Raw genomic sequence first — 13,145 nt, forward strand, 5'->3', positions numbered from 1 at the left:
AAAGGTATTTTATTGATATATTAAAGGTAAAAATCTAATCCTAGCTCATTTTTTCCCCCAAAATGCAATTATACTGAATTGCAGTCTTGCTGTTTTCCAAAAGCCAAAGCATGAAGTAGGCATGGGAACACACACACACACACACACACATCTCTTACCTGAGGCTGTGCTTTTGAAGGGGTTACTGGGAGACAGGACAGACTGGGTGCAACTCGCTGTAGAGTTGAAGGGGTTTGGGAAATCTGAATCAGAGAGAGAAAAAGTGTGGTTATGAGTCACACACAGCAGAAAGTCTCTCATTACCATGAACTGCACTTTGGATCTACCCCTGTTTTGGCTTAATTATTGTGAATTTACAGATGTTTCCATCTCAGAGACTTTCTGAGGTCATGCTGTAAGATCGTCAACACACAAGCGGTGCTGGGACCGGGTAGTAACTGATTACATGTAATCTGGATTACGTAATGAGATTCCAATGAGATTTGATTGATTACATAATTACAGGTTATTCTCACAATGTCAGTAAATTATTCATTATTCATGTTATATTTTACATTTTCCTTTCTAAAAAAGCCTATTGCTTATATATACGTTCAGAAAGTCTTCCAGGCTTGTGGAATTGCACACACAGACCAGCCACTAGATTAACACATTGATTATTATTTTAATTATCATTTAGTGAGTCATTTAACCATGTATTACTGTCTTTGGAAGGCTTTTGTCTTTCAAACACATTAAAACATACAAATTAATTTCATATGTACATGCAATGCAGGGATTCCCCAAATATTTTGCCAGCTGAATGTATTTGATAAAATAGATTTACTTGAAGTAAACCCTGAGATTTTAATAAAATTGAGTCAATGATAATAATAACAATAAATAATTAAATTAATTTCACAGTTCTCTGATGTTGGTTAATGGTCAAATGACATGCAGGTAAACAAATAAAATATATTTCATTTTAGTAAGTGTTTTATTTAGATAGTTTTTCAGAATGGTTAATAGTTTTCAGATAGTTAATCAAAATTTTATGATTTATTTAATAGCGTTTCATTAAACTCACAAACCCCCTGCAGTTCCATCACAAACCCCAGTGTGACAAACCCTGACGTAATATAATATTTAATGCACTTCATGTTGTCGATAACAAAGAATGGAATATATTTTCTTTCTTTTTGTATTTTTATTTTAGATAAATATGGTACGAGATTATCCTATGCAAATCAAATGTGATAAACGAGTCAGGTAATTAATCTAAAAGTAGTCGGATTATATTACCTTGTCGTTACTATCTACATTTTTTGTCATGACATTAGTGAAGAGTGTGGATTTGGGAATAAACTGCTGCTTCAATGTATATGTAATGAGTGATTATAATCAAGGTATTCAGCAATATTTTTCCTCTAGTTGAATGACTTCTCTAGGCTTGTGAGATTTTACTTTGTTATAAGTTACCAGTGTGATCACTGAAATGTTCTTTTCATGTATTCTCTAATGTCTGTATTTGATATCTGAATGCAGTGACAGTGCTTTGCTCATTTAGCCCGGCTTCCAGAAATGAAATATGGAAAGATGTTTTGTTTTGTTAAGAAAGGTCTTCATACAATGCATCTGTTTTTCGACTATAGGTCACAGGGGTCATTGAAGTCTATAGTTTAAGAGAACCTTTCTCAGTTAAAGCCTTACTTTCCAGTTAGACTAAAGTGTAGCTCTCCTTCAGAGAAAGAACGTGTTATCTTGATGTTTTGAGAGGACTCTCCTGTTTATAGTTAGAGCCTGGCCAAATCCAGCCTTGGAAAAGCTGTGTGTCGGTGTGTGTGTGTTAGTCTTCTTGGTTACAGGTTAAGGAACCACTGGCATTATGGGAGATTGACTTGATTGAGTTGTTGTTCGAGACATGTTGGCGCCCAGCATCCCAAATCTGCGACCTGGAAGGTCACGACGTGCCTGACTTCAGGGTCTGAGTGTCAGCCGCCCAATCGATGGAGATATGCTTCAGTCTATCTGTATATGAGTGGGAAAATTACTATATTTATCTGTTTCTTAGCCAATCAGAATCATTCAACCTGAAGCAAGGACATAGCTTAGACCTTGGTGAAGGGTTTAACTGCTGTGTGTGTGTGTGTGTGTGTGTGTGTGTGTGTGTGTGTGTGTGTGTGTGTGGCTGTGATCTTTGTAACTGTAAAAGAGCGGCCTACGAACTCCTGTGTGTGAGTCTTGAAGCTGAACTTCTGCTGATTAAACTGCAAACTATCTTCAGTCAATCTTTTCTTTCAATTTATTATAATTCTGACTCCGGGTCTTCATTCATCATATCTGGTGTTCTGGGTCTTTGACTGTAAATCCCCTTACATTTGGACTACAATTTGTAAGTAATCTACCCAAGTTACTGTATAATGACAGCTGAGGTTCTGTTTAAACACACGGGATTGTCACGGATCAATGTATATTTAAAAAAATAATACTTTATTATTACTTGTTTACTCACAAATAACTGCTTTAAAACCCAAGTCAAAGCCAAAAGCCATTTCTATTGTAGTTCAGAATCAGTTCTGGATGGGTTAACTAAATAAACTACATAACACTGCTGTGAATTGCTCACTTGCAAACGTTTGAGATCCGGAGGTGGCCTCGGGAACACCTGGGGAGCTGAAGAAGAGAGCACAGGAGATTTAGGGAAACCTCAACAACAACAAAAATGCACAGTAATGTGGGTTGGAAAATCGCTCTATTTAGTTTGGACTGATGTGTGTAACTAATAGGAATTTTTTATATTAAGTTTTACCTTGCAGGCGTGGAACTTGAGGACAGCCGGTTCCCAAAGAGGGTGCTATACTGAGGCGGTCCATCAGAGGGAGCTGTTGTAATGGCTACAAAAGTGTAAAAGGGCTTGTCAAAGCTATAACATGTGACCCTGGATCACAAAACCAGTCACAGTATTTGTGGCAATAGCCAAGTGGCAGACGCATACATTGTAAGGGTCAAAATAATAGATTTTTCTTTAACAGCAAAAGTCATTAGGATATTAAATAAAGATCATGTTCCATGAAGATATTTTGTACATTTCCTACCTTCACTTTTTGTGAGTGAATGCAGCACAATCGCGAACATAAATGGAGACCTTTAAAGTATCTCGGCCAAATATGGTCCTATCCTAGCAAACCATACATCAATATCAATGGAAAGCTTATTTATTCAGCTTTCAGATGATGTATAAATCTCAATTTCAAAAAATGTACCCATGTGACTGATTTTGTGGTGCAGAGACACGTATGTAGATTTCAACCATGCAAGCAGAAATGCACCAAAGTTTTATATTATTTTGAGATCTTTATCAACTAGCTTAATAGATATCCCCATAACCTACCTGTGACAGGTGTGTTGTCTGTGAACACTTTATCAAGCTGTGATAAGACTGCATACTTATCCTGAGTGACAGGGGGCGGAGCAACAGAACTGAGCGTGTTGTGGGCGTGGCTCAGACCCCCAAAATCCAAACTCATAGATTTAGGGAAGGCTCTGAACGCAGCTCCTCCCCCAGTTGACAGAGTGCGACCTAAACCAATCAGAGAGGCTGTCAGTGATTACGCTCTCAATGCTTTTCCAATCAGAGTTGCTATTGATATCTAAAGATCGTCTTCATTGAAATAAAGCTAAAGTTGAAGTACTAAACAGACTAAAACTGAAATAAATGTAGGCTAAATAGAAATATTAGCATGACTAAAATGTTAACCACAATGAAAATATAGAAATAAAAGCTAATTCAAAATATAAAATACACTGCCCAGGCAACATAAAGAAGTCGCCGTTTGGATTTACACAGGCAAATGCTTAAGAGTCTATGATTGGATCATTTTTACAGTGATTATTATGTTTCTAGCATGTTATATGTTTGGCAACAGCTCTTCTAACTCTAATTGATGGAGTGCGTAGCTTTTCATTTCCTAAACAACCATGCAGGAAGACACATGAAGCAATAGTATAGAAACACAAATATTCTCCCATACTTGAAATGACTAAAATCAAATTCCATACAATATCCTTTATTGGTATTCCAGTGTATTCTACAAATAATTCTACACACTCTTTCACGCGTGAGCACAGACGTGCCACGAGCGCTTTTCTAAATATACCTTTACTTTAAAGCCTGTGCCATTTTCATTATCAAAGAGCAGATTGTGTCTCCTTGACCCGGCAGAGCTGTGATGTGTGTGTGCAGGACACATTCAGTATCGCTCTGTGACTTTAACACGGCACTGCTGGAATCTAGAGGCTCCGTCTGAAGCCACCGCAGCCAGAAACATCTCAAAATTGTGATTTTTTTTTACATTAAATTACATTAAAAATCATTTCAATTTGGATGCACTGGCTAATATAACACTCAAACATACTGAATAGTGCTTATCCTGCACTAAGTCTAGCTTGGTCATTTGATCTTGATCACTGGTTTATTGTTAACAGCGTGATTCCATGGGGGTTCAAGTCTGCATACTGTCAAGCTTTTCCTCTGCTTCTCTCTCTCTGACACACTCACGGCCCTCACACACACACAAACATTATATCTGCATTTTATTATTGCACTTTTTTTTTTTCTGCCTGTCATGGCTGGCTCACTCAGCAATCCAGCGAGATGGTCTGAGGTACAGCTGAAGTGTCTGCAGTGCACAATCACATATATCGGTTATGCGACTTACCTAAAGTAAAGCTGTTTTTGAAAGTGCTACTCGCTGTGAAATAAAAGATAAATTGAAACTGTTATGGCTTAATAGTGAATCGTTTTTTTTAAAAATGCAGAAATTTTGATATAACATGGGATCCAACATTTTGTGAATCCAAATTAAAATGCTTCTGTTTTCCATTTAAAAAACATTTTAATGCTAATTTTATAGTGCTGGGCATCCGAAATCAAAGTTTGTGTTTACATAATATATGTGTATAATTATTTTTGTATATATAAATACACATATGCATGTATATATTTAAGAAATATTTGCATGTATATACTGTATATTTATCTATACATCATTTATATAATATATAAATATAAATATTTTATAAATAACAAATCTTTCTTAAATATATACATGCATGTGTGTGGATTTATATATACAAAAATAATTACATAGTACACACACATATGTTATGTAAACACAAAATTTTATTTTGGATGCCCAGCACTATCATTTTATGATACATTTAAGTAAAATTTTGTAAAAAAAAAAAAAAAATTATAGTACACCTTTAAATATACTACTATTAAATTTACATCCTATTAAATTTACTAACTTCTTTGTTTTAAATATTTCATAAAAAACTTTATTTCCAGGATTAAACAAAAAGAAACCCCCGATTTTCAACGTGGACTTTTGGACCCCACTTTATACGTCATAGAAATGTATTTTATGTGACGGGCACAATATGTGTGTGTGTGTGTGTGTGTGTACCTGAAGGACGTGGAAGGGCTGGAAAGGAGGAGGGATGATTCTGGGGTCCCATTCCCGAAGAAATGATTCCCGGCCTCTGTCTCTCCACGCCACTTAACAATGTGTCTTAGACAGAAAGAGAGAAACAGACAGAAAGGAGAGAAGAGGAAGAGAGAAAAGTAAAACATTTAAAGACTAAACCACAGTCTAATGATGACTCACGGTACAGTACGTCTGTGTAGTTAATCAGGAGAGACCAGACAGACGGAGGGGAAAGGAAAGGGAGAAGAAAAACAGATTGAGGTAAGGAGTGTTTGAAGGCTGTACCTTTAATGGGATGATCTCTGAAGCTCTGTGAGCGAGTCGGTCTGGCAGTGAACACTTCAGTACGGCTATCAGCCGGAGAGACCGCAGGAGCTCTGTCCCATATTGACAACTGGGACTGGGACTGGGACTGTGGGAATACACACACACACACACACGCATTGAAAAATCAGATCACCACCCTCGATGCGACACATTTTTGGGGCGGTTTTCAGATCAGAGATGAAAGCTTGAACCAAAACCCTCTTTTGCTCTCAAACAGTCCTCCAGTTCATCAGGCCTGAGCTCATAACAGTGAAATTACAGCTTTAATACTTCACTGATACTAAGCCTATTTATATTCTCGATTTATTTTCCTTCTAAGAGCTTTTGATGTATTTTCTCTTCCATTTATTTTAATAATACTACTACTAATTGTGTTGATTTAAGCGAAATACTTTTAAAACTTCACTGACACTAGGCCTGTTTGTATACTCTATTTTACTTCTACAATCATTTGATGTCATTTTCATTTATATCACTACTACTAATAATAATAGTAATAATAATAATAATTTAGTTCTTTAAAGATGATAAATTACAGCTTTCAAACTTCTTCACTGACACTAAGCCTATTATGCTCTATTTTCCTCCTAAAATCCTTTGATGTCATTTTCATTTGTAATAATATAATAATAATAATTAATAATAATAAGAAGAAATCACATCAAGAGATTGATAATACTATTTTCAGTCAAATAATAATAATAATAATAATAATTATTATTAGGAAATTACATCAAGGGATACATTATATTATTATTACTAATATCAGTCAGATAATAATAATAATAATTATTATTATTAATATTGAGAAATTACATCAAGGGATTATTAAAGAAATTACATCAAGCGATTAATTTTATTATTACTATTATCAGTCAAATAATAATAATATTATTGAGAAATTAGATCAAGGGATTATTAAAATAATAATATTAATTTATTAAGAATTTACATCAAGGGATTAATTTTATTAGGATTACAACTATAAGTCTAATAATAATAATGATTATTATTATGTGACTGATAAATAACTTTTTTTATTGTTATTACTATTATTATGTGACATAAATAAAAAATTATTGTTATTATTATTATTATGTGACAAGTAGAACAAAAACGTAGGAAGTAATGATAATAACACTAATAAAACCAATATGCAAAATAAATAAGCATTCATCAAGACAGTTTTGACATTTTTTGTTGTTTCTCTATCGCTCTTCAAATCTCTTTTGTTCCTCACCAGTGTGCGAGTGGGCCGGGCCGTGGGGTTCAGAGGATGTCCCGGCGGAGGCTGGTTCTGAGCGGGCCCGTGTGGCGCTGGAACAGCCTGAACCCCCGGACCCCACGGGGACTCCACATCCCTGCGCATCTTGCTTTTAGAGAAATGCCTGGAAAAACAGACACTCTTTAACTTTCATCTACACACAATCCATTCGGTGCATGTCTTAATCATTTCGTTTGGTCCAAACTGAGACCACCCTCACCATTTCTTCCTCTCATATTTGTCCTGCAAGAACTCTTTCAGCTTCTGTGTGTCACGTGCATCAAAACAGCCGTCTGTTTTGGGGTCAAAAGTGCAGAGCCAGGTCCTCCTTCCAACCTAACAACCCCATAAACCAAGAACACAGTTAATCACCCTTTTAAGCCTCATCAACTGTTACAGGCTAATCTTCATATTGCATAGAGTACTTTCTCAAAGGAGATGTTGTGCACCATCATTTAGAAAGCATTTTGCGTCTTTGGGGTTGTGTTTGCAATTAACTTAAAAGCTTTATTATTACTGAACATTAATAGTTAATGTAAGCATGTTTAACAACAACAGAAATAATTTGTTGCATTATAAGGAAAGTGTGTGCTGTACATGATGTGTCTGAGGTATTTCAATAAAATTAGACTGTGGCTCATGAACTTGAATGAGCTTCGGTGCAAATTAGCAGGCTCAGTTACACAATGTTAATTGTGGATTAGTGGCTATTTAGCCGTGTAGTTTTCATTTGTCGTTCACTTTAATGTCATCACTAGCATTGATATTAGCTATGCCAGTCTGTTCATTCTCATACTCAACACACTTTACTGACAGGGGAGAGAAGGAATGAGTCAGAAGAATTTTTTGCCAGTGTTACACAAGCATGGCGCCCACCCTCAGAGCATTCATTTGGCTTCAACTGCAATGAGCAAGAATCCTGTAGTGCCAATTGTGGGTGTGAATGTGAGTATGTGTGTGTTGGTTGGGGAGTGAAAGAGCAGCGTCTGTACTTGAACCCCATTCAGATTTGCTTACCAGAAAGGCAAGTTCAGTCACACACTCATGGGAAAAACGCAGTATATTACGAACTAAAAAACTATTTATTAAAACTATATATTATGCCCACACACCAGCTTAACACAAGCTCTTGGTATCTAACTATCTAACATTTTCTCAAAGCACTACCAACCAAGTCAAACTGCTTTTGTATTTTTTTTTTGTATTTTTTAGTCTATCATTTCCACAGATGGAATAGGTAGTTTTGACATACACACACACAAGAAATAAAGCCAGAAATAAACTGCATAAGTGTATCCATTACACATGTGGTATTTTCTATTAATAGAATTCACGTTATGTTGCACATAAGGTTGTTGATAGGTAAATAACTGGATATAATATATTTCTTTTAATATGTTCAAGGTTTGCTGTTTTTATTCTATTTTTGCTATCACTGTTATTCAATTTTAACAATATATTAAGGCAAGAATTAAGGCGGTTCTGAAGGCAAAAGGGCGTACAACCCGGTACTAGCAAGGTGTACCTAATAAAGTGGCCAGTGAGTGTATAGGCCTGTATCCTTATTTAAATCATTTACCATCATTTTTTCCTTCTTCAATGTTGAACCAAAATTGTTTGTGCTCTTTCTGACCTTTTTTCCTTTAAAGGGGTCATATAATGCCATTTTTGTACAAGCTAATATGATTCTTTAGGGTCTAAATTAAAAGTCTGTAATATACTTTAATTAAAAATTCTCTTTAGTATTGTGAGAAAACACTAATTTTACCTGGTCAAAAACAGCTCGGTTTTCAGCACGCCGTTTAAGTGCATGTGTCTTTAAATGATAATGAGCTTTGCTCACCCCGCCCCTCTGTTCTGTGCGTACACAATAACACAATAACCATAACGCGTTGTTCATTATAAACGTGGGATTATGAACTATATTGAGAACGTCGTACATAGAAAACATGCCGTAATGTACCGTGAGTGTAAACAGCCGCATTCATCGTGAAGCGTGCAGCAAGCGATTTGCAAAGATTAATATAAAGATTAATATAAAGGTTAATAAAACGTTACACTCACTTCCTCTTCTGGAGGTGCAGCAGGAACACGAATAGTTGGTACCGATCCTTTTTTCAGGAGCAGCTTCTTAGCTTTATAACATTACTGAGCCTCGTTTGTAAAGCAGTCTGGTGTGTGAAATGATTCGCGCAAACATGAAAGCATTGACGTTGATCGTGGGGAATATTCCCTTCGAAAACAAACTCAGCCACTGCGTCTTCAGCGATTCGGATTTAGGAACATCAAAATGACTGCTGTGTTCCTTATTACACCCGAGAACAGAACACCACAATCGCTTAGACGCCATTCTGCTCATAGACAGTGCTCCAGCGTATCAACAATGACCGTGCGGACTATGATTGACAGCTCGCTCACGAGCGAGGGCGGGTCTGTGTTGAAACGCTGCTGTCAGTCAACAATCGTGGGGGGGGCGTCACAAAATCAAACGGCTTGATTTGAGAGAGGGGAAAACATAGGAAGATTAAAAAAAAACACTGGATGGATTTTTATCATTATATGATGGTTGTGTACAGGCACTGCCAACACACATTTCAGTACAATCAACTTGTAAAAGTGCATGTACCATTATATGACCCCTTTAAGACTCCTATGCACGCCCTCTTCGCATGGGTAGCAGGACTGTGTTACGTTTACTTTGAGCTTTGGGTCACGGTTTATTTCAGGGGTCAGGAATTTTTACCATTATGATGGCAAAAAGCATGTTTCCCCATTGATCTCCATTCAAAAGTAACCCTTTATTATTATGAACAGGGCTTGACATTAACACCCGTCACTCCTACTAGCCATTTTGGCAGGCTGAATTTTGAAATATCTGAATTAATAGACTAAGTGCAATGTATCGTTGTCAAAAAATATTGCTTTTACGATATCGATACTGAAATATCTGAAACAATGCTCATTTTCCACAGAATAGAAACACAATACCAGCTGCGCTTTCTCGCTCTCTCATCTCTCCGACAGCGAGTTACACACAAACCCGCCTCTCCTCACTCACTCGTTTCATTTGCTCTGGATGAATATTGTTGGTGTTACAGGGCTTGAATTACGGCGTGGGATTGTGCTTATTGCACATATTTTCATTACTTTACGCAGATTTTGTGCTCACACCCAAAGTGTGCGTGCATAAAGCCGCCTCTTAGCACTAAATTTAGTTATTTTTCGCTGCTTATTGCGCTTATACACTCAAATACACACAAAATAATGTCAAATTGCCGGTCTTGGTGAGTATTCACGTAAACCCAGTCAGTAATGTTTTAAGTGAACGTCAACAGTTGAGAAAGAAAACGCATGTGTAACAGTATAATGGATCCGTGTGTAAGGTCTTAAAGTGACAGCAGCCTAATATACCTGCTGCTAAATTATGAGATAATATAAAAAATATCTATAGGGCAGTTTTCCCCCATTGTATCGATGTCAGAATTGTGGCCAGTGAAAATGCTGAGTGGCTAGTAACTTTGGAAATCCAAGGAAGTCTGTGAATAATGTATTATATAATGTGATACATACTATTAGCATGCAACATTTTAATCAGGCACCAAATAGCGTACCCTTTATTCGCTTTTGGGTCCAAGGGGGGAAGAATTTTGCACAAGAAGAAAATTCTATTTCAGCCTAAGAGCCTTAAAAGCAAGTGGTTTCACAGAATCGCTTATGTACTAGTAGACCTGCCACTCACCTCGTTACCGTGGTTTTGCAAAAACTCCACTTCCTGTTGGGAGAAGGTTGTCATGGAAATAGACTTAACTCTATGGGGTGGGTTGAGCCCTCTCCTGAAACAGAAACAAACCCCAAGCAATGAAACGTTCAACGGGTTCGCATTCATTTTTAATCGAAATAGCAGAAACGTGTGAGATAAATGGTGCGGGATGTGGCAGGGCTGTGATAACGATAGTAAGCTGCAAGAAATCTCTTGCAGCAATAAATTACAAAACAGTGAAGGAAGAGGGCTGCGTATCTTTCATCAGTGCTGGTGAGGAAACTGGTTCGTAAGTGAAGTGCAAATTGAAGGGGGGAAAAATCACACAATTCCTTTGCTGACATGCAAAAAAAACACTCTTATATTAATGCCAAACCTGAAATCATGACGAAATGATACGTAACACAAGCGAAACTGTCTGGGACACGCCTGAAAACGACAAAGTAGTAGTAAATACCGAATATCTCGAATGTAAACACAACCAGACTCGCGCTGCATTGTAGCTACAGAGTTTGGTGAATGCTACTAATGAAATTCTTGACATAATCGCATGCAGTTGCATGTTTTCACTCACAGCATTCCAGAGCATGAGGTGCACACGAAGCAGCCCACGGTGATGTCGATGTAAGTCACCCCGGGTTGGTTGCACTCGAAGCAGTGTTTGTTGACTCCCGCCTGGGCGAGCTCGCGAACCTTGCGCGCGCATATCTCCTGGTTGTCCCGGTGCTTTCTGTTCGACATGCTTCTTCTGGAGCCCTGTAGTCGCGCACACACACACACCCCCTGGCCCTCAAGATGGTAACGGGGGAGCCGTTTTCTTTTCACTGTTGCCCACCGTCGCACTTTAATCCCCCCGCCGCCGTAGTGTTTCTCACGCGCGCATACTGAACGCGAATAAGCGGCTGGTCGTCTTCTTCTCACGCGCTGATGAATTGCTTAGGCATGAACAGAATCTTTACATGCGTAGTCTCTCGTGGTCACGACTGGACGGGAGTTTTACAACCGCCCTGTTTATTTATTCATTCCTGCGGTTTTCTCCTCTGGGCGCGGAGAAAATCCCGATTCTTGTCATTGCTTTTCTTCGCTCAGCTGATTCTCTCCGCTCGCACCGTATCAAACCGCGCAGTCTCTGCTGTTGCGCACCCGTATTTCCTTCCAGGGATTCTGGGGGAGACTGCGAACAGAAACCTAGAGGAGGAGGACGGAGGCAACTGAGTACTACATGCCTCTGGAAAGCGAATAATGCGCGCGGGATAAGTAGGGACTAATCTGCTTAACAATATTTAGTTTGTGATGGCTGTGTGGTCATTATTTTGTGCTTATTTATTTCCAGTGTTACCCAGCAACGTGAGATTTTTATCTTGGACGCGAGTAGGTTTTTTTTTTTTTTCTCATTTTTGTATCACGCCCCTCTATGACGTTTGAAATCAAAATCGCTGTCCTCCGTGTGTTTATTAACTCTTTGCATGATGAAGCACACAGTTTTCCTCATGGACCACGACTAAAACAAATAGCACACTTGACGAGTTTTAAGTGAGTGCGTCCTCCGTCCTGTTGACACATTCCTGAGTCAAATCACATTAACGGAGACATCTCAGCAGTTACACTGATGTAATGTTGGCCTGGTTCCTGGTCTTGCAGTGACTGGGAGTAAAAACCATGGTGAAAACACACGATGCGTGTCATGAAGTGGCAACTAGCAACCAGCAGAGGTCACAGCTTCTCCAAACATCCACTTTAGCTTCAATAAAAAGGGTTAGTTCACCCAAAAATGAAAATTATATCCCATAATTTACTCTCCCTCAAGCCATCCTAGGTGTATGACTTTCTTCTTTCAACCAAACACAGTTACATTAAAAAATATCTTACTATCTTAAATATACTTTATAAACTATAATCACTGGCTTTGGGTAAATGCCTGAGTGACCTCTGACCCGACGTATGACGTATTGACAAATGTGGAAGCACAGAGGATAGAGAGAGACAAAACAACAGTCACAAACTATAATTTTTACAGAGAGATGTCGGAGGAGCTTGAGTTTGTTGCCCAGCCCTATTTGTTTGAACCACGATGCTTCTGCTCTCACCTAAGCTTACGCTACTCCTACATCCTACGTCATACGTCGGGTCAGAGGTCACTCTTCCATCAGAACTAGACTGGCGTTTGGCCGTTAACGGAAGCCAGTGATTATAGTTTATAAAGTTATAAATATTAATATCTTTCTTACAAAAATGCATCGCTTCACTTCAGAAGGCTTTATAAACTCCCTGGAGCTGTGTGGATTACTTTTATGATGGATGGATGCACTTTTTTGGGCTTCCAAAG

The 13,145-nt window shown here is 38.0% G+C and overlaps 1 protein-coding gene across 2 annotated transcripts in view; it reads right to left on the reverse strand.

Annotated features, from left to right (window-relative positions):
• Positions 1-12,192, reverse strand: part of agfg2 (ArfGAP with FG repeats 2) — a 15,997-nt gene extending 3,805 nt beyond the window's left edge. Inside the window, exons 1-11 of one of the 2 annotated variants that reach the window (XM_084405960.1) lie at positions 11,394-12,192; positions 10,799-10,892; positions 7,280-7,395; positions 7,036-7,183; positions 5,754-5,880; positions 5,448-5,552; positions 4,698-4,730; positions 3,371-3,559; positions 2,789-2,873; positions 2,606-2,652; positions 159-242 (exon numbers count right to left, since the gene is read on the reverse strand). In XM_084405960.1, the coding sequence (XP_084262086.1) occupies positions 159-242; positions 2,606-2,652; positions 2,789-2,873; positions 3,371-3,559; positions 4,698-4,730; positions 5,448-5,552; positions 5,754-5,880; positions 7,036-7,183; positions 7,280-7,395; positions 10,799-10,892; positions 11,394-11,560 (1,195 nt within the window). In that variant the 5' untranslated portion in view covers positions 11,561-12,192. The remainder of the gene's footprint in view (positions 1-158; positions 243-2,605; positions 2,653-2,788; positions 2,874-3,370; positions 3,560-4,697; positions 4,731-5,447; positions 5,553-5,753; positions 5,881-7,035; positions 7,184-7,279; positions 7,396-10,798; positions 10,893-11,393) is intronic. The other variant, XM_084405961.1, reaches the window with a different exon arrangement.
• Between the last annotated feature and the right edge of the window lie 953 nt (positions 12,193-13,145).

Source organism: Rutilus rutilus (genome assembly GCF_951802725.1).
Source record: "Rutilus rutilus genome assembly, chromosome: 3".
NCBI classification, from domain to species: domain Eukaryota; kingdom Metazoa; phylum Chordata; class Actinopteri; order Cypriniformes; family Leuciscidae; genus Rutilus; species Rutilus rutilus.